General features: G+C 40.0%; 1 protein-coding gene across 1 annotated transcript in view; it reads right to left on the bottom strand.

The window, feature by feature from the left end:
* The window catches only part of SLC17A6 (solute carrier family 17 member 6), a 37,558-nt gene extending 15,880 nt beyond the window's left edge, over positions 1–21,678 (bottom strand). The window contains exons 1-3 of the mRNA XM_077112272.1: positions 21,593–21,678; positions 18,698–18,950; positions 16,871–16,989 (exon numbers count right to left, since the gene is read on the bottom strand). Coding sequence (XP_076968387.1) covers positions 16,871–16,989; positions 18,698–18,950; positions 21,593–21,678 — 458 coding nt within the window. The remainder of the gene's footprint in view (positions 1–16,870; positions 16,990–18,697; positions 18,951–21,592) is intronic.
* Between the last annotated feature and the right edge of the window lie 623 nt (positions 21,679–22,301).

Genomic DNA, 22,301 nt, shown 5'->3' with positions numbered 1-22,301 from the left:
TTCTTTGGAACAAGAAAATTTACAAATAGAAGATATTGCTTTTTTATTAGACTTCTTCAAGCCAGGTAATATACACGGTCACTTCTATTTCAAAGAACATGATGGCAAAAAGTGGATATTAACATTTTTTCTATGCCTTAATAATTTATCGATAATTAGGCTTTGAAATCAGCCTGTTGATCACTTGCTAAGATGCAAGTGTTCAGGAGGAAAAGTTAAGGAAAAATAGAGACCTTTATTCATATCCCCCTGTGATTTATAAAATACCAATTCTTTGCAACATCTTCCTCATATGAATTGGACTTAACATAGTTGTCAACAACTCTTTTTTTCCACCTTATAAGGTAAATACACTGATTAAGTTTCTCTTTTTCCAAGATTAGTCTTAATGACGTAACATTAGGATAATTTATCAGGCTGACTTGATTCTCTAAAACAATGAATTCCCAAATAGAAAATCATTCTCTCTATATAAGAAAATAGATCTTCCACAAAATTCATTTATAATGGATAAAGAAGAGACAGATGTTAACAAAGTTAAAAAAAAAAACATATTACACAAGGAATAAAATAATAGTTTGTGACAATCTAGACTCAAAGTAACACAAATTAAGAAGCTTTTTTTTTCCCGAATCTGACTTATTACTATGATTTTTTGTGACATATTAATTACATGAAATAAATAAATGCATTTCTAAAAGAGAATTTCACTCATATGTATAGATCCTCCTTTGTGAGCAAAAAATTAAACTGTCAATTTCACTGTAAGGTTCACTGGGTGAATTTTAAGCTCCATTCTTTCCCTGTGCTGAATAGGCATCTTTGTTTTTGGACTAAAGAATAACTTATTGTGATGCAAATATTCTAAAAATAATCATGGTGATGAGAGAACAACTATGTGATGATATTGTGAGCCATTGATTGTATACTTTGGATGGACTGCATGTGTGTGAAGATATCTCAATAAAAACATTTATACGTATATTTTTGCATGGGCAGGCACCCGAAATCGAACCCGGGTCTCTGGCATGGCAGGCAAGAACTCTGCCACTGCGCCACCATAGCCCACCCAATAAAAATATTTTTTCAAAAAGAATAATTTATTTTACTCAAGACCAAAACTTTCACTAGAGAATAATTATTCCCAATAATATGGCACATACCCAGTGCTATTAAGCTTCTGCCAAATATGAATTATTTTTTATAACCTGCCTATAAAATAAGAATTCAAAATTATATACAATTATTATAAAATGATTTTAAATGCCTTCTAATGATTGATTATTACTTTGAAGTTGAAAGAATTTTAATATCTTTTAAGCTGCAATCTGAATGTTCTTGTGTGCAAACCTCCAGAACACTCTGGAGATTTCCTTTAGGACTGGAGGAAATGGGAGGGAGTATATGGGGCATGTTTCCTGGCTTATGTGGTGAATGGAGCATGTTCCCAAAGGGTCAGTGAGGCAAACATTTTTTTTCCATTGTAATAGGTGTTTGAATGTTGTACTTATGCACCAGAAGGGCTGAAAATGGAGAGGTTGAAGGACGCAGGAGTTTTGGTCACCAGGACGGGCTACCTGGATGCTGGCAAACCTGTTCAGACTGTATCTTTGTACAGCTCCATCACACTTTGCTTAGTGTCTTCCAGGGATGAGACTGAGAACGCTTAAGGTTTTAAGGATGAAGAGAAGCAGAGCCAGATGATGTTAAAGGATATTTAAAAGCGTTCGTGTAAGTTATGTACCTACCCTCATTGAGCCTTTAGGGAGAATATCTACAAACCATGGTCCATGGCCCAAGCTGCATCAAAATTCCTCGGAGTATATTTTTTTTAATGCAGATTTATGTTTTAATAAATAGTCCAGGTGCTAATTTTGTTTATTAAGGTTTGACAACAAACACCTTAGTTTAGCATTTTCATCTGAGTTTATCTGATATTTGTGTCTTCTTTCCTTATCATTAGTTTGGCAGTATTATGCGTGGATTTTAATTTTTATGAATATAACTTTCGTTCATTGCTTTGTCTCTTCCTTTTTGAGAGGTTGTAAATACTACTCTGTCTAGTTAAGCTGGAGAGCTGAATTTTACCTATTCTTTCGCTCAGGGTTTCTCAACCTCTGTACTCAAAATCTCAAAATGTCAAAATCTCAAAATCTGACATTTTGGATCAGATCATCTTTGCCGTTAAGGGTCTGTCCTGAGCATCCCTGGCCTCTAGAGACCAGTAACAATGTTCCTCCCCGCTTCTGGGAAAGCCAGAGATGTTTTCAGACACTGCCAAATGTCCTTGGGGGTGAGGGGGACATTTACTATTCCCCAGTGAAGATGAATCAATTATAAAATATTTGTTGAGTGTTCACTATAATCAGAGCTAAATTGAATGAGTGCTTATACAACTCACTAGACACCCTGCTAACCACTTTACATGGCAGAAATGCCACAAAGACCTAACAACCCAATGTTGGGGACCTTATTGATATACCCATTTCATAGATGAGAGAAATGAAATGACTTGCTTATGTTGTTATTCAGTTCTAAGTAGAGGCATCATATTTCAAATCCTGTTCTCTCTCTCATTCCAAAGCCAATGGTTTCCAAAGCATGCATATACCGAGTATGCATATACTATATAGTTAGGAGTATATTTCAAGATTCTAAACATAAATAATAATCCTAGCAAAGTTACTTGAAATCACACTGCTATCCCTGGAATAATTAGATCAATTTCAATGTTTACTTTCAGCTCTGGCCCTGAATGGTGTCTCTAATTATATCGTCTTGTGGCATTTCTAAAGGCTTCTTAATTTTAAGTTCCTTAATTCTTCACATCATCCTTTTTTATTATTAGTGGGCCATTGCATTCTGAAAAAAACATTGACCTTATTCTCACTAGTGAAGATAATATCCATCAACCTTTTCAGAATCTCATCTTTAATTGTTTACAGTTGCTATTAAATCAATATTCAAGTTATTAAAATTCTTGTTCTATCTGGGACAGCTCTACATTCTTCTCTTACTGCACACATAATCAGCATTGAAGCAGCCACCTCATTCAACATTCATTTATGCATTCCCACTCCAAACCTTTCTGAGACTGTGTTTAGAGAATAGTACTGTACTAAGGAGAAGGCTCAGATTTACAGAGCACTTACTATAGTTTATCCACCTACCTTAAGTCATTTAAACTCTCGGAGGTAGACTTTACTCTCACTTTACAAATAAGGAAAATGAGACAGAAAGATTGACCAAGAAAAAAAAAAAGGAACTAGGAAAGCTGAGATTGAATCTAGGTGTTTCTCACATGAAAATCTCTGCTGTTCATTTACATGAAGCTACTCACACTCAGAAGACAAACATGGCTCTCAGTCTAGTCAAACAACCAAGAGACAACATACGACAAAGGCACAGGTACACAAAGGGAGAGCAGAGAAGGGATAAAGCCACTCCATCCAGGGTAACCAAGAAGCACGTCCTTCATAGGGAACACTTACAAGGTGGGCCTTGGAAAATGAATAGAGAGGAGAAGAAAGAAATTCCAAAAAAGGGAATGAATCAGCAAGATTCAAAGACAGAAGAGGCTACTTTATGTACGAGAAACTAGGGCATTATTGAAAATGGCTGGACATTTTGGTACAAGTGAGTAGGAGAAGTAGGAAAAGTTAGAGTGCAATGATGAAGGAGGAGGGTTTGAGGAAATGCACGTAGGACAAGAGGGTGAAGAACAGAAGCCAGAAGTCCACAAAATCTTGGAAATGGGGCTCAGAGTGAACATAGAGGATCAGTGATGTTTGTGCCCCTAAAGTGAAGTGAATGTGAAGCTTACCGGAGTTGAAGGGAGAGAAATCTATGAAGCTAGGGAATCAGAAGGTGAATAGGACAGATTTAAGTTCAAGGAAGATGATGGCTTGCAGAGGAGCAAAGAGTCAAAGGCACTGATGGTGTTAGAAGGGGGAAAAAAAGAAATTTTCACGAGACTCTAGTTCTGTCGCTTAATAATTATGTGACTGGCAAGTTACATAGCGTCTCGGCTTCAGATTCTTGTATACAAAGGGAGGCACTGTGTAAGAATAAGAGCATGGATTCTGGAGACAGACCACCTTGGTTCAAAGTCCGTCTCTAGCACTTATTACTTGGGTGACTTTGGGCAGACAATTTAACTTTCTTCACTTCTTTCCTTATCTATAAAATGGGTATATTATTAGAACCTATGGTTATTACAAATAAAACACTGGTGTATCCTAGGCATTTAAGTGTGTTAGAACTTATACAATGATGATACTAATGTATTGTATTTCATAGGACTGCTGTGATGCTAAATAGACTTATGCACCTAAAGTGCTTAGTCTGGGACCTGGCACACAAAAATAATGGATTTATTTTTTAACGTGAGCCATACGAATAGAAATAATGCAGCCAATGGTTACTGAATTGTTAGGATACACCAGCCACTGTTCCACATTCTCATTTTAACCTAGCAATACTATTAGAAAGATACCACTAATATCTCTTTTTCAAAGATTGAGAAACCAAGTTTCAATGAGTTTAACTTTACGTGGTCACATAGATAGTAATTGGCAGGATTGTGGTTTACATTTATTCAGTCTGGTTGTAGACTCTCGATACCTAACCACTAAGCTCTACATACTCTAGTAGCAGTTGAACTAGTACTAGCACTAATAGTGCCAGTAGTAGCAAATAAAAGCATAACAAAACCTTTGAAAGAGGAAAAGTGTTATAGAAAGATGGGTGGTCACAGCAGTAAATGAATGAGCTAATTTGGGGAGGGTTTTTCTAAGGTTTTGTGAAGAGGAATCTGGCTTTCAATGAAGAAATCAGAGAGGCAGTAAAATTAAATATGGAAAAGAAATTCAGCATAGCAGTTTCTAGACTTTATCAAACATGAGAATCACCTGGGGGCATGGAGCTCCTTAAAACACAGATTTCTGTGTCCAAGAGTTTCTAATTCACTAGGTCTGCATAGGACCTAAGACTTGCATATCGAACAAGTTTCCAGGTAATACTACTAATGTCGTTGGTCCTGCCTTGGGACCCTTGCTTTAACAATATACACTAATTGCTTCCTGGGGCTCACACTTACAGGGCTGGACATAGGCAAAATAGGGAGCTGCCTTCGACTACTTTAGACGATAAGGGAAGGGATAGAATGGAAACATCTGCTGAAAAGGAAGCTGCCATTTGACAACAGCAAATTTAAATAGGTCATTTGAAAAAGCCCAAAGTAATGTTCTCTGGTTTGATTTTGGTTGTCCTTATTGACCAAATTAAGCAACTGCCATATCGTTTTGAGGACCATATAAACAGCACAACACAGTATTGATTAACGATATAAGCTCTGTGGTTATACTGTGAGAATTCAAATTCCAACTCTAATTTTTATTATGACCTTGGGGCAGTTGTTATTAAATTCCCTAAGCCTCAGTTTCTCCATCTGAAAATGGAAATAATGTTTCCATACCTTAAAGGATAATCATGAAGTCTAAATGAATCAATTATGAAAGAGTACAGTGTTTGATTCCTAGTAAATGGCTTATAAATATCACCTATCATTGTATAGAAATTCCCTAAAATTCAAAAGAATTTTCAGAGAATTGTTATTCCTTGGGTTTTTTTTTTTTCTTCAGAATGTTATACCCTGATTAAATAATGTGGATTCTGTGAGCATGTGGTCGGACTTGCGCCACACCATCCTGAAATGCGGGCAGTTTAAAGTACAGGAAGCCATGTGGTGGGGTTTCTATCTGCCACTCTGAAGTCACACCGAAATTCCCTAAGGCATCAGCTTCATTATCTGTGCCCTAATAGACCATCTGAAATATCTGTTGGGACACACATGAAGAAAAATTAACATAATTGTATAAGTCAATTATACCTGTCTTAGGATCTCCCCAACTCCAAACCCCCATACCTACGCAACCCCCACAAACACACACACCTCTTTGCCAACGCATGTCTCTTTTATGTATTTCTAAGGCACTCTAGACCAATTTTATAAGGTTTACCCCAAGAGGTCACGTGTCTCCCACCCCTGGCTTTATTTGTGACTCTTGTAGAATAGGGTCCCCGTCGTATTTCATTTATTTAAACCCCATGATACTAATAAATACTTTGCATATGGTGTGTTCTTAGGAAATGAGCACCCAATTATTTTTATATAAAGACTTTAAACAGTGGGTAATAATAACTTCCCTTCCTGCAATAAATGTATGCACTTACAGATCTTTCTCCTTTGAACCTTCTTTATCCTAATATCCATTTTAATCACTTGACCATTTCTTTTTTCTTGAGATTTTAATGGGAACAAACTGCTGTTCTAGATGTCCTAACAATCCTAAGATGCTAAATTACTCTCATAGAATAACTGCAGGTTGGCATGTATGTGCTAGAATTTAGAGTACTCCTGTGGATAAGTCCTCACTTGAGATAGTTGCTGAAAGTTCAAGTACCAGGCCCAGTCTGGCCTCATCCTTTATTCCTCCAAACAATGCTGTGGAATCTCCAGAAATCAAGTGCCCTTACAGTGCGTTTTTTATCGCAGGAAACTTATCATCCTTTGAAACCGATCTCTCTGAAGCTGTGCCTTCAAAATTAAATCGGGTGGTAACACTGATACATAGATGTACAGATATATAGATAGTTCTCTTAAAGAACCTCTCCATTTATCAATATTTAATGTAGTTGTGTATAGTATATTAAATTTATTTCACAGTCATCGCTTTTGTTTTTCTTGATGCTACCAAAGTCACAACAAAGCAAAACAAAAACTGTAAGCATTGAATACATTTTTTTTTTTTTTATACATGGGCATGCACCGGGAATCGAACCCGGGTCCTCTGGCATGGCAGGCAAGTGTTCTTGCCTGCTGAGCCACCGTGGCCCGCCCTTGAATACATTTTTGATATTCAAAAGATAGAGGAAAATAGACTGCATACTAGGAAGAATTTAATATTCATATGAATTTTATTATCCTTAGTACTGGTCTAGATTTTGATGCATGTAGAGGGATTTCACAAAACTACTGCTTTGAAAATAATATCCACCATTATCGATTTTTCACATTTATCCTCTGAATGAAAGACTTGCCTAGCAATCAAAACCATGCAAATAAATAAATCTTTAAAATTATTTCACAACCAGGTATTTGCTCTTTCCTGTGGACCTAGACCAGTGCTAAATAATGTGATGATTGAAAATGATCGGTTAAGGAATTTAAAAATAGATTTTTAAACGACAATACACAATAACTATTCAGTAGGAGAAATGTGTTTAATAAAAAAGCCATCATTTGAAATCAGACATACTGGTTCATATCCAAGGTCCGCTTCTTATCAGCCCGTGGTCTTTAGGAAAATAACTGCTATTCAGTGTTCAGAGTCTTCATCAGTGAAACAAGTATGAGAAAGCCTGACTTATCGAGTTGCTGAGAGGAAGAAAGATGATGTATGTAAAAAGTTTAGTGATATATGTATTAATGATTACATTCATTTCTAATTTTACTTGCCTCCTGAAATGGAAAGCTAGGGCAATTATGAAGATAATTTGTAATTCATTGCCACTCTCTCTCTTTCTCTATTCCAAATCTATTATTTAGGGAGAGGTAAAATTAGTATGGCTGAATGAGCTGCTCCACAATGCCTGAGAAGCTTTTCTGATTTTCACTCATTCCTCTCCACTTTGCATGGCTAGAGAATTTCCTCTGTTGTTCAACTCAGCTGAGTTGGCTTTCTATTTCTCCCCACTTCAGCTTGAAAATCAAATTCGTAGGCTTTTTTTATTTCATTTTGGGGATGTAGAGAAGGCTGCCCCCCACTCATCGCATAAATGTAAAAATCATACTACTGCTCGATTTCAGGATTCCTGAAGCAAACAGTTGATTGTTTTCAGGTTTATTCTTATAATTCTTTTCTCATTTCATATCCCATTGTGGATTTTACAGGCATGTTTTCAATGTTTCTCTCTATGCTAAACATTAAATTTGCTAATATATCAAATAATTATATCCTATGTTATCATTGAATGTTTAAATGAATTGTTGATTATAGAAAATAAATTTAAGACTGTTCACTGTAATTATGCAGCTATGAAATTAGAAAATTAATCTTTGTCTCCTAATTTATATTTTGTTTCTCTCTCTTTTCTTTATAATCCATTTCAATAAAGAACCTTAAGAACTGATCACTACTTCTTCAAATAAAGGTGAATAATAAGCAGGAAAAAAAAAGAAAAACTAGACTTTGAATAAAAAAGAATTTCCTGGAAATGAATTAATTTGCCTAAATAAATACTTATCCATTATTTAGATCTTTTGGATTTTTTTTTTCAATTTTAAAGCCAGGTTCTGTCTAACAGCAGGACCTATGCTTATATCAGTATTTTATTTTAAAGTAAACAATCAATGGAAAATTATAGCAAGCCATACAAATTTTTTTTCAGGTAAGAACTTAACTGAAGCATTGCTTTCTCTGAACAAATAATCAAACTGTATAGTTATTAATATATGTTGCTAAGCTTGAACTTCCAAACAGTAAGCTGAATCTCCATCAGATTGCTATTTCATTTCTGTCTGAAGTCCTTCTTATAATTGGAAGCTAAAGAAATAATTGGCAGCTAGCTGAGAAAACCCAGTTCTTGTGTGAATATATGTCATATGTAGCCCAGCAGTAATTGGACCACGGGGGAAAAGGAAAAAACAATGTGCAAACTAATATGTAAAATTTAAACTCTTCTGTCCCTTAAAAACAGGACTAAAATCTGATGGGTGATCTCAATTGATCAAGAAACATTATAATATCTGTAGAATAAAATAAGGGCCATTTGCTTATTAAAGTAGCTTTATAACATGACAGGGTACTTTAAATCCACTTAAAATTGTTATCCTCATGATTTCCTCTGCAGCAAATGACATTCTAAAATGAACTCAATTTGATTATTTTTGAGTTAGAAACTAATTTCTATTTGTTTTTGCTCTACGTGTCAGACACACACAAACATACCAGTGTTCCTAAAGTGATTGTGAGTTATCATTTCAAATTGTAAGAAAAGAGGATAGGAATGTGTACGTGTGTGTGCGTGTGTGTGTGTGTGGTTGGTGGCTGTGTATCACTAAAGGGATTAGTGAAACTGAAAAGCATAATTGTCTTCATGACACAAGAACGTTTGGGAAAGCAAATATGGTTGCTGAAAACCTGCGTCACACCCTGTCTGATAATTGACGTTCAGTGTAGCGCACAGTGAGTCAGCTGTGTCATTCCCAGTCAGATTCTTCCATGACCCACAGCCACAAATATCCCACATGCAGAGCCCACCCCACAAGGATTTGTCCTCAAGAGGTGCCAGGAACAACATCATTGCCTTCTGTGAATTCTACAGATGATATCCCTTTTCCATGACTCTATCAATCAATTTCCATTTGGGCAGTGGCTTGTCACTTAACAGAGGACTACTGTCCCTCACCCCAGGTGTGGGATTAATCTTCTCCGGAAGGGTCCGCAGGAGCAGACTGATCCAGGATGCTTAATCTATTTAATCTAATCAAGCCCGGGCCTGGGTGCCTCCCTCTTTCACATCTGATGCCCCTACTCCCATATTAAAAGGGAATACACAGGCACCAGCCAGCCCTCTGGGTCCCATGGCACATCATTAAGTTGTAAAAATGACTTCATCACTCATGACAGAGAAATTAGACAGCCCCAACACTGGCATATGGCAGGGGGAGAATCACTCCACCAGCTGCCCTTCTGACTCTCTCCTCCCTCAAAATCGTGTCCCTCCTCTCTAGAAACTGTCGCACTGCGGTTGCAGGTTGCTTCAGCTTCAGGAAAAGCCAGAGTTAAAGAAAGGGTGAGGGGAGAGGAGGATGGAAGGAGAGCACAAAGCATATGCCAGCCCTTGGAGACCCTCCCCCTCAACTCATCTATTCATCTTGTAGTAAAGGCTTTTTTTTTTTTTTCTTTTAGTTGGGAGAAGGAAGGCCTCTTTGTATTACCCCAGACACCTAACCTATAGCGTCCACAATAGGAAGGAGGCAGCTAGAAGTTTGATAAGCAGTTAGAGGAGCGAACAGAGATAGCTATCTCTGGTCCTTTAAGACTGGACTTCTAAAAACCATTTACTGGATAGCAGGACGGTAGGTCCCTCGAAGCAGGCTTTGTTCAAGTTCATTGCCTGAATTATCTTCTCACACAAAAGGAATTTGCTTTTTTTTTTTTTCTTTTTAGTGGAAGTGTTAAGGAATTCCTCCTTACAATGGAAGTTGCAATGGATATGTAAGTAGAAAGGGCTAAAAATTATAGATAGTTCAATTATATAGGGAGGGTAGACAGAGAGGTGGTGGGTAGAGAGTGCTTGCTGGTGGGGTGAAAGAATTGATTTTCAAGAAGTATTCCAAAAAATAAATAAAACACATCTCTACTATTCTTTTCTTGTGAAAGAAAAAGACAAAAAATTTCAGTAAAATCACTCCTTTCTGGACTTAAAATACCTAATGGTGCTGGTCTTAAAACCCCTTTGTTCATCTCTTTGTGAAAATCATTCTCACAAGAGTACTTTTAATTATCAGCCATGCAAGAATATTTATCTAAACCTTATCAGAATTCATTTTTACAAAATCAAATCCACAAGTTTTAAGACCAATGCACCTGAATTTGTTCATTTTTTTAAATGTTAGCCCTTTAGATCTATCTGTAGTTATCATTGGAGTTGTGTCCATCAAAATTCCACTGAAGAATCTCTTCTTTTTGGCCCCTGTCCTGCTCAAACCTCTGCAATTTTTTCAGGAGGCCAAACTGCCAAAGGGGCGAGGTGGGGAGAGAGGAGAAGCTCTAAAAACCATATTTTCTGCCATAGAGAAGTTATATTATATTTCTAAGTTATCATCAGATTTTGATTTTGCCTTTTGCAGAAAGAAGAAGAGAATCACCTGTATTGAGGCCAGATAGTTTGGGAGCTAGTACACATACACACGGAGGCACAATATTTTCTCCTGCCACAAAAATCTAAGAATCCCTTGGGCCTGCTAAAGGCTTCACTCTCTAATTCGTGGATTTCTCCCCTGGATTTGGTGTATGATAAATTGTAGTCATTCATTCAGAGAGCAGATGGCTCAACTGGCTGCTTTACAGTGAACTTGGTAATGAACAGTTTCACAAAGAGATGTTAAAATTCAGAGTTGAGGTAGCCTGTGGTGATGGATTGCTTGACAGTCAAGTTCTAGCCAGAGCTCTTTTTTGACCTTGGGCAAGTTACACCACCCTGATTCTCTACTTCCTCATCTGTAAAATGGAAGGGTTAGATTAAAAGAGCTCTGTCCAGCTCTTCAAGCTAAAGGGAGCTCACCACGTGGTACAGCTCAGTCTTTTATTCAAATAACTGTTTTTTATTTCTTTACTAAAAACCAAGCTAGAAACTCAAGCAATACGTAAAAGAGATAAAATATTGTAGCAGAAACTGAAGCTTCTTTAAATAAAGGATGGGGCAGGGAAAAACAAATTTTAGCTTTTGACAGTAAAGTTTAACTTCAAGCTCAAATGTATTTCTCTGTTATACTCTTGGTTAAAAACATATTTTAAAAGAGTTCTTTAAAAGCCTTCAAATAAGACGTGTCATTTTTGGTGATTGATAATTTCAATTTGAATAATGTATATAGGAAAATAATTTTAAAAGACAGAAATATGACATGGAAAGAGGCATTATCATAACAGAAATAATACGCTTCCATTTCTAATATTTAAGTCAAATTTAAACACATGTGATACTGAATGGTCACAAGGGATTTTTTCCTTCCAGTTTCTTCTAAGTTTAAGATTTCATTAGTAACAAATAAGGGCCAACAATTTTCAAATACTAGACAGTGTAAAGTATGTTACACATATTATCTTATTTATTTGTCATAATAGCCATATGAGGTAGGAACTTTCACTAGTTCCCTTTCACAGAAATATCAACTGAGGCTCAGAGAGTTTAATAACATTTTATGTCATTCAGCTATTAAGTAGCACAGTCAGGAGTCTGAAACCACACAATTTGGCTTTAGAGTCTACATATTAACCATTTTAGTACACTGTCTTTTTCAAAGCCCCTAACACTGTTTTGATGTTCATTTTCTTTATTTGACAAAGACCTCTCATGGGCCAGGCACTCATTAGGATGCTAAAAGCATAGTGATGAAAAAACATGGATAGAACTATTTGCCCTAATGGGGCTTACATTTCATTGGAGTAAGAGAGATATTAAACAAATAGATAGTAAAATGGTGGTATGACAGATGATGGTAAGTGCTACGCAAAAATTAAAGCAGGATTGAGAAAATTTTTTAAATCGATTTTAAATAATATTGCCATCTAAATAAAACTAACAGTTTCTGTGGATACAATGTCATATATTAAAAACACAATGTTGGCCAAACTTCTTTTAATGTATCTGACCTTCATTGGTCATGCCCTGCAAAAAAATTCTGTTGTTTTTCCCCTTAAATACTTGTCCAGGTTTCTCGCAACTCTTTAAATGTAAGGTTTAAATATTCTTTAACAAGTTCATGTTTGTAAATATCTGAATTGCTATAAGCCCCATGCCCTGAATTATTTAGACAAAATTAATTTGCCTCATTACCCTTTTATCACTATATTAAATATGTTTTCATCTTAAAACATTTTTGATTTTGTGAAGAGTCCTCCTTTGACTCCCCTTCCTAAGGTCCTCCATGGGAGTCACTAAACTCTTCTGCCGTGGTGTGTAATAGCCCTTTAAGGAAGACAAAGAGGAAAAAATGACGCAAGCCTCTCCTCTGGGGCTGAGCTCACTCTCCCCCAGGCTCCTCCGGCTTCTCAATGAGCAGGAAAGCAAAAACACTTAGAATCTGACCAGAAAAGGGACCAAGAATCTGTATTCTGACCAAGCTGTTTTTGCTTAACCAAATAAATAAAATAATGGAGATCCAAGTCATTGCCGTTTGTTTTCATTGAGAAAATAGTCAGGGGGTGTGACCAGGAGCTATGCTCTCTCGAGGGGCTGTCTCCACACATTTCAGTTCCTCTACTCTAGTCCCACACATCATGGTGACTCCATGGCAAAGATTTCCCAAAGGGAGCTCCTTTTACACCTAGAGGGAAAGGATCTGTCCCCAGTATCCCACCCAAGGGAAATCTTGTTCTACTATTAGATGATCTATAGGGAGAAAGTTATTGGAATGGACATAGAACACTTGTAGGTTGAAATCTGATCCTGTTGTGTTGCTTTTACTGTTTTTAAAAAACTACCATAATAGGAAATCTGCATCTTTCAAACTCGTTCTAAAAACTCTTAATTTTTTTGAAGGTTCTTAAAATAATATATTTTAAAAACTTTAAAGTTAATTGTGCAATATAGAAAACTGGAAAACACAACACGCGAAGAGCCCAAAAGTCATCTAGAATCACAGTTTACACTTGAGATATCCTTCCAGGTCCTTTATGTGTATATGCACAATTGAGCATACATTTTTATGTGGTTGAGATCACACAGAATGTATTATGCTTTTTCATCAATATTTATCAAATTTAAATTCCCAAAGCCACGAGTATTGTGATAACCAGGAATATAAGATACCAACTCAATTGGGGGGGAAATGTATTTCTGTTTTAAGTAAGATCTTGGGGACAAAAATTTCATAAAAGACAAAAATGGCAACGGGCCTCTATAGATACTGGCGGGGTTACAAACACTGCATTCCTTTAATGCTCAATTTAAAATGAGACATAAAACAAGAGTAATAAGTATAATGCATCTAAGAAAAGTCATTATCAGATCTATATTGAAATATTAGCAAGAACGTGAGTTTCTATTGAATTTTTAAACAATGTTTTCCTATGGTATAGCCAAGATATGTGCATATACGATGGTTACATCAAAATGGAAATATGAACCCATCTTCATCCATTCCTTCCCCTGCACTTCCTTCTGCCCCTCTGCAGACAACCTAATGAACAGCCCTGATGCATACTGCTCAGAGGTGGCTTAATAATGCTATATCAAAGATGCTTCTTTTCTACTAATTTAAAAAAAGATATTTATACATGTGTTAATTGACTAGCTCTACTTTTTATTATACAGTGTCACCTCAGGATATCTAAAAAAACTTGGGTGTTGTGAAATAACGAATGAGACTTAACTGCAATAAACCGAGGTATTCTACCAAAACAATGCACATAGAACCATGGTGGTTATAATCTAAAACTATCTTTTAGATATAGAGATACTAGCAAAGAACATTTTCCTTTGCTCCTCCTCTTCTTCCTCCTCTACCATTTCAATTACTACAGAAATACTCTCCAAGAGGTGGATTGACAAAGGTTATTCCCAGGAGACAGTTCTTCCCATAAACTAACACAAGAACATTTATACTGGAATTATGTTACTACCTCTATTTTTAATATACTTTGGATTTTAGGACTTGTCCTTTATTTACTATACAGCATTAACTAAAACATCTACATTGAACAATGGTCAAACATCTGAACTTGTCTAACAATTCACAGGCATAGACCCCTTCTCTCTGCACTTCCTTCCCTGCCTCCCCCCCACCCCCGCACCTGACAGCATATTGCTCCAACACCTCTAACAACTCCCAAATTTTAAGTTTAAAAAGATATTATAAACTAAAATTTGATGTAGCAAAATTCTTGGGCCAGCAGGAAATTCACCAACATGATCATAATAGGTGTCACTGGGTGATTAAATTGTAAATGATCTTATTGTCCTTTCTTTTTCATGTATTTTTGTTTAGTATGCCACAACTTTTGTAATCATGACAAGAAATGTTATAGATTTTTAAAACCTGTTTTCATATGGGAATTTGGTGTATTTATAATGTCTCACTGTATTAAAATAAAAGAGAAACGAATATGTCAAAATCCGAACATATGATAAAGAAGTTACTTGCTATCATTTTTTCACGTTCCTCATCCACTAAAATCAATTTTAACTTGATTTTCTTAGTCCTTTAAAGTACAAGACATTGTATGTGAAAACATTTTTACTCCTTTACTGAATTCCATTTAAGGTGAAAATGAATTCAGATCCAAATAAGAATTTTAAAGTCAGAAATTTTTCCTTTGAGGAAAATCTAACAAATAAATTAGAACCTGAGTCAGCAGTACTCTTTTCATTACTAAACACAACACAGATGAAAGCAATGAGCTTGCTTTTTTTTTTTTTTTAACCAGGAAAACCTGTTTATTGGCTGCCCAGTGTTACAAAGAGGGAAAGCTGGGGCATCCCTGGTGTTTTCTCCTGGCAGGAAAATGTTAGCATTTTAACATTTGGCAAGCTGAAGGTTTTGATTCAGAGTAAAGACTTAAAGACACAGCCATGACATTTTCATTGACATTATATCGAGTTTTTTTTTAGCATTTTCCTATGTGAGGACTTGGTAGATATTTATTCCCTGAAGTAAAAAACATTTTATATGTGCATGTTTGGAGTTTCTTTCTGGGGGTTTTGTTTTAGAAAATAATTTGTCCTTAAAGGAAAAAAAAGTATTCAAGACACTATGCATGAAGGATTTGAAAGCCAAAAAGTAATATGTTCATAATCAATAATATTTATGGGAATATTCTGTTTAAATTTTTCTGCCTAATTCAATTTTTTTCTTTGATTGAGCCATCCATAAGATTGGTTTCTCTACCCAGTTAATGATTTTTAAACTGATAAACTGACTTCTTTTTTGAAAATCCTATTTTTTCTTCTGCTGAATCCGAGTGGTAACCCCTCCCTGTCACCAGGTAAAGGGTGACATTTTAAAAAAAAGCCTCTATCCAATGTGTGGCACTCTCCTCTGGACATTTTGAAGGACTCTCCAAAAAATCCTGCCATAGGGTCGCTAAGCCTGAAATAAATTTTCAGTAATTCCTCTCAGGGCCCTGAGGACAACTGACAAGTCTCAGGAGGGAAGACATCTTTTCTTTTTCTGATAAATGGATTGTAGATGACAAAAGTTGCCAGATGGGACCTGGGAAATTTTAAAGAGAGGTGAGAGGCCAGGTGACAAGGGAGAAAAGTGACCATAACTAAAGAGATGCCCAGTTCTAGTCTTTTTCCCTCTAAAATGGGACTTTGGGGGAACGGATAGGGGTGAAGTTATATGTACAAGATCTAAAGAACGATCTGAAGTCATTATTTGGGGTCTCTCACCAGCAAGACCTGGAGGGCTGGCGCAAGCGTGCGGAGGCTGTGCTCCCTGAACTTCTCCAGCCCATCAATCTTTGGGCACCTTGCCTCAAGCCGTCTCAGCAGGCGGGGTTCAGGCCACTCCTGGGGGCTGGCGCTAGGACCTGGGCTGCAGCCACCAAGGCCGAGCGGGAGATCTCGGGCTGCAGCTGAGCACCACCCCAGTCCCCCCTGCCCACCCCTTTTCTGCAGAGCTCATTAACAGGTGAAATCGCACCCCCGGGCGCTGGAAATCCCTCCTGCCTCCATAGAAACAAATCCTTCAGACCCAGAGCACCATCTGGGCGATCGCCGCGCGCTGCGGTGAAGGCGTTTGGACACCCGCGGGCCTTGAGCCACCCCGCGCGCGTCCCTGCTCTGCGGGCCCTTCGCCGGGTCCCAGCCTCTACCCCGCCGCAGGGCGCGTTGACCATTTCACCACAAGCACCACGGCAGCTACTGCCTAGGGCGCGGCCGCATGCTCTCTTCCTGGCGCGCCCCAAATCCCTTTAGGAGACTTCTTTTGGAAAGAGGGACCAGTAGCCCCAGCCTCGGAATTGGGGGTTGGTGTCAAGGGACTAGAAGACTGCGCCCGGGGTGGTCGAGGCCCTCCGGCTGCGGCCCCTGCCCCCAGCCTCCGCTGTCCCCTCTGCCTCCCGGCCCCGCGGGTTACCTGTTGGCTGCCAGCCGAGATGCGATGTAACCACCTGGAATCTGGGTGATGATGTAGCCCCAAAAGAAGGAACCGTGGATCATCCCCACGGTTTCTGGATCCCAGTTGAATTTGGCTTTCTATGGGGTAGGGAAAAAACAGGGTAGAGGGACAGAGAAGGGTCAGTGCTTGGTCTGGGGACTCAACGTTCAGCGGTTCGCAGGCCAAAGTGCCCTCAGCCCAGAGCACTCCCTGAATCCCCGGGATGGAGGTGGCTACATTTTAGTTTCTAACAAATTAAATCCATACCTTTTAATGGAGAAAAAAAATGCCTCTTTTAACTGAATGCGATGCTCGTTAACGAAACACCTGATCAATAGCGCAGGGCCCAAATAACCAACCTGCTGGGGCTGGGCGCCCTGGCTTTGCTCCCGCCTTCCTTTCCCGCAGGTCTGATCGCCTCAGTGAGTGAGGGATCTGAAAGGCCCCGGGATAGCTAGCAGTCCTGAAACTCAGATCCGAAGATTATAAAAATGTCCAGCCCTGGGGAATTTGGACCCGCCCTGTAAGAGTTTCCGTTTGCGGGGTCGGGAGGAGAAACGCCCGGCTTGGGGTCCCTTTGACCGACGCCGGCCAGGGCAGATGCAGACGTACAGTCGCTTTCGGAATGGAACCCAACCCTCCCGACCCAAATGGGGACATTCTGGGGACCCAATATGGGAGGGAAGTTGCGGAGGTTTGTGGCCAGCTAGACAATGTCCCCGGCAATTTGGGATATGTGAGTGGGGCGGGAATGATTTGGAGCTGCTGGAGCAGCTTGGAGAGTCCGCAGAGGAAGGAGGCGCTGCTCCGAGTGCTGGCGAGGGAAGTGCCTGAAGGTCGGGGCTAACTCCAGGCCAGACTGGGTCTTTTATTCATCTTCCGGGCCCCAAGTAGTGAACCTCAAATTAAACTGGGACAGAAATATCTGTTTCGGAAGGGTGAAAGAGGGCTTGTACCGTCCGGGGAAGAGGGAACCTCCTCACGCCCCCTTGAATGCAATTGCAAAATGAATGCACTTCTAGGGTCTGTCGGACTCACCAGAGCCCAGAGGCATCTTCCCTTCCCCCCACCCCAGGAATTTCTCCTCCAACCTCTGCTCTTCCGCCTGGCTGATAGCTACTTTGGTCCCTAAACAGGAAACCGGGACCCTCGGATTTCTCTGCCCTTGTCATATTCTTCCCTCCCTAGCCCCCCCCCCGCCCCCATCCGCACCCCGGGACACACACGCAGTAATATCCTGGGGCTGGAATCTCCGTGACCCTAGAATTCTCCTGCGCGGTGGCTCCTCCCCGCGCCCTGACACTAGACCGCTAAAGGAACCCACCCCTTTCACCCTCCTGCCGCGGGGATGGCTGAGATGCGCAGAGCACATTTGATTTCTCTTTTCCATTTTATTTTGATTATTAAGAATATTTTGGCGGCAATTTGAGGAGGTCAGGGAGAAATTATAAGTAGCACGCTGCTCTATTTTTTCGGTAAAAGAAACAGATTTCGATTGCTATTTAGCGAGCGGTATTAGGCACCGGCTTGGTGCCCGGCTAGCTGCTAAGCTAGGCGAGTACACCTTCTCGCATGAAGTCACTCTCCTGAAAATCTTAGCGACCAAGGGCTAGCTTCGACTTTACAGATGAGGAAAGGAGGGCCCGGGGAAGAAAAGCGACCTGCCCCCAAAAGCAGAAAGTAGGGGTGGGGAGTGGGGTGCTCCGTGTCACGATCCACTCTAGAATGGAGAGCTGGGCAGGGTCAGGGAGCATCCATGCGCTTTCAGTTGAGGAAACTGGGGCTGGGACAGGTGATGTGGCCCACCTCCTTGATGACCTTGCCCCCGCGGTGGATGGTGCTGTTGTTGACCATGTCCACGATCGCCACGCCCAGGTTGCAGCGGATGCCGAAGGAGATGCAGAAGCCCAGGCCGCTCATGATGGCGATGATGTACCGGCGTGGCAGGCCGAAGCACGTGCAGTCGCACATCGGCGCCTTCTTCTCGGGCATCTCCAAGGGCTTCCCATCCTCTGTCAGCTCGATGGTCTCCCCGGTGTCCTGCTTCTTCTCCAGCACCCTGCGCGGCAGAGCAGGGGGAGGCAAGGACGCCGCGGGTTAGACACCCGGGAACTCTTAGGGCTGGGGGACGGGCACCGACTTTCTAAGTCCTCACTCAGGGTCTAGTGCACTGCAGACGCCGGGCTTCAGGGCACCCTAAGGCCCTCTGGCAGTCTGGCCATCCCCCCTCCCCGCAGCAGCGTCTCTTCAACTTTAATACCTTCAGGCCTAAGGTACCTAGTCCCCATTTCCTCGGGGTCCACCTCGTAGCGCCTTAATTCCAATGCACAGGCCGCTCGGGCCTAGTTTTCTTGGGGATCAGCAATTCGTGAGGCAAGGTGTTAAGCTAGAGGAGCTTCCTCAGCGCCAGTGTAGACGCCTCCCTCCGGCAGTGCTTTTTTACCCGGGCGATAGCCAGTGTCACCAAGCTACCCAGCCTGCTGCAGGCTGCTGCGCTGCGGACGGGCGCCGCCACGGCGCTGCCCCTTCCTTCGCGGAACAATTTCAGCTTTTCGGGGCAGAGAACATCGGGTTCCCGCCCAGCAGCTGAGCCCGTGGGCCCCGGGGACCAAGGCCTCTCGTGGCCGGTGCCCACGCGAAAGAGGACTTGTGACCGCTGTACCTCCCCTTCCTCCCGCGCGCCAGGGTGCTAATGCAATGCTTAATCCCCCTATTACACATCTTACTTTTTTTTCTTCTTCTTTTTACTCGAGTTTGAAACAAAGACCTCGGCAACATATGGCCGACACCTAAGCTTCCTACTGCCAGAACATGAATAATTAATTATTCACAATCTTGCGTCATTACTATCTCAGTTACAAACATCGAAAAATGTCATGGGCCCATTTCCAAAACTGAAAAATGCGACTCGGAGAAACACAAACGCGTTCCCAAATCAACTCTGTCAGATCTTTCACACTAAAGTAGAGGCTCCCACAAATATGCATGCAGATAGATGGATAGATAATTTGCAGAGCATTTCAAACGATTTCACTCCAATGATTCAATTCCTTTCGGACTTTCGTCCTTGGGGGAAGGGGGCATGGAAGTGAAGGAATGGTTTTACTTAAGGATGGTAGTGTTGTTCTAGTCTACACTAGATCCGTGAAGTTTCTATTCTAAAAATGAAAAATATGTTAGGTAACATTTCCCTGGACCCTTGGGATTGACACTTTCAATATTTAAACAAAGAACCTTTCTTTCGGTTTACAATTTGCAGATTGTTTCCAATCCACCGTGTAATTTATATTTTTGTGTGCTCTTTGAAATGATAGAGGCACAATTGCTTTAATACACACAGATGAAGCAAGTGAAAATTGTAGAACAATTCCAAGAATGCATAGCTTGTGATATTGCTGCCAAGCAATTTGAGAAAGGAATGCCAAACTTTCAAATTCCACAAAATATCACCTGGAGAATAGGTCATAAAAGCATTTGCGACTAATTTAATGTTTATTCCAAAATCCCAATCCCAGTGTTAGAAAACATTGCAGTTTTTTCTGGGGACAAAAACCAAACAAACAAAAAAATCAGCCAATGTAATTTTTTTTTTTTACATTGTCTTCATATCCCCGTGCATGCAGAGCTGAACTCTGCACCTAAAAGCAGTTGGGCTGGGAAAGAATAGTCCTTTCCTGGGCAATTCTGGGACTGACTGCAGGGCCGTTGCGGTATCTACTGCCGCATAGGTGCATGATCTTGCTTAAGTGAAGCCCACCGGAAACAAAGAGATTTGGAAAATTTGAAGGCATATTAGTCATTTTCTTTATACTTCCCGTACAATTTCCCAAACGTGTAAATTAGTGCCCTCTTGGAATCGTTTATCCTTTTGCATCTGCCCTCTTTCCTTGATTTTGCTTAAAATGTAAAGAAAAAGTACATTCATGCAACATAATTGAAACGATTTAAAGTTGTGAAATTTCCAGCATAATTAGTAGTGACTACCAGAAGGGTAAAATATTTTTAAAAAATCATTTCTAGTCTTTTCAAACTCATTTTGATGGCCATTAGCACGGTTTTTCCTAGAACTGTTGAAGCACTTCCCATGCAAGAAACAGACTTCTAGCAGAGAATAAATAATTTAAAATGCATACACATTGTTTCGGGTACAGAGAGAGGAATTGCTTTAGATATCAATTATTGATAAATTTTGGTTCCTCTTCCTTTAGTATAGAAGGAAGATCCCACTCTATTCAAGTGGTTTTGAAGCTAGCATCTACATTTCTTTTTTCTATTACTCTGAATTTTCTCTGTTTTTTTTCAGAGATTTGTATTTTTTATTCATTTAATGGACTAAAGGAGTTTAATTCTGGATATCTTTAAGCACCAAACAAAGGGTTCTTGGACCAGATGCTGGCCATTTCTCAATTGTAAAGAGAATAAATTCTGGGTAGAAAAGGATGAGATTCTGCAGATACCAAAACAAAAATCGCACACACACACACACACACACACACACACACACACCAGACAGGTGCATTTAGTGCAATAATCCTGAATTAATAAACGGGTTTCCAGAGAAGTCCAGTAATGAGCAGCAAAACAAGATATACCGATCATATTACAATCTCTCCAAGCTACTGGGGTTATGGAAATGGACCTGAAGATTTTTTTTTTTTTTCATGCTGAGTCCCAGGCAGGCATGGATTCACTTTCTCTTACCTGTAGATCTGGCCGAGGGATTTCCCAGCAAAATTCTTTAGTCCTTCTTTTCCTGGGGTCAAAATCCTTTGTTTTACCGACTCCATTCTTGCAAAAACTGGTGTCCGGTCTTGCCAGATTTAAAGAGTGATCACTATGAAAGGTGAGGGTTGCGCATATTGTCTTAGTCGATTAAGGTAGTTATGGGCTTTTTCTTCTCAGCAAAATGGTATTGGTGTGCCTTCAGTAAGAGATCGTGTGAGAGAGTGGAGGGAGAGTGGAAACGAGAATACAACAGAATAGCTGCATGCAACCCACGGATTTCCTAATAGGAGAGTTGGTAGACACAATCAGAAAGTCTCATTGGAAGGGGAGGATCCGGTGGCAAAGGGCGCATGCAGTGCCATGGTATTTGGGCGGGTGCAGAGAAGTCCTTGTCCTGGAAGTCGGGCCACTGGAAAAAAAAAATAAAAAGTAAATTCTCGGCTTTGAAGGGTTTAGTGCGCTCAGAATCTGCTGGCTTTAAAAAGGAGTCGGAAATATCACAGAACCCTTGTGCAAGGGCAAAGTCACAAAAATAGTACTTTTAAAAAAATGTTGTCTTTGTTCTAAGGTGCAGAATACTTCCAAAACTCATGGGAGCATCTCAGGTCTCAATGCTGCTGTTAGGTTTCCTGCCTGCCCATGGTCTCCTCCCTTCACGCCGGCGCAACTCTGCTCTGCGGTAAAG

This window comes from Tamandua tetradactyla, chromosome 8, assembly GCF_023851605.1.
Source record: "Tamandua tetradactyla isolate mTamTet1 chromosome 8, mTamTet1.pri, whole genome shotgun sequence".
In the NCBI taxonomy this organism is placed as follows: domain Eukaryota; kingdom Metazoa; phylum Chordata; class Mammalia; order Pilosa; family Myrmecophagidae; genus Tamandua; species Tamandua tetradactyla.
Note: the sequence above shows the minus strand (reverse complement) of the source record. Positions and strands in the feature narration are given on the sequence as shown.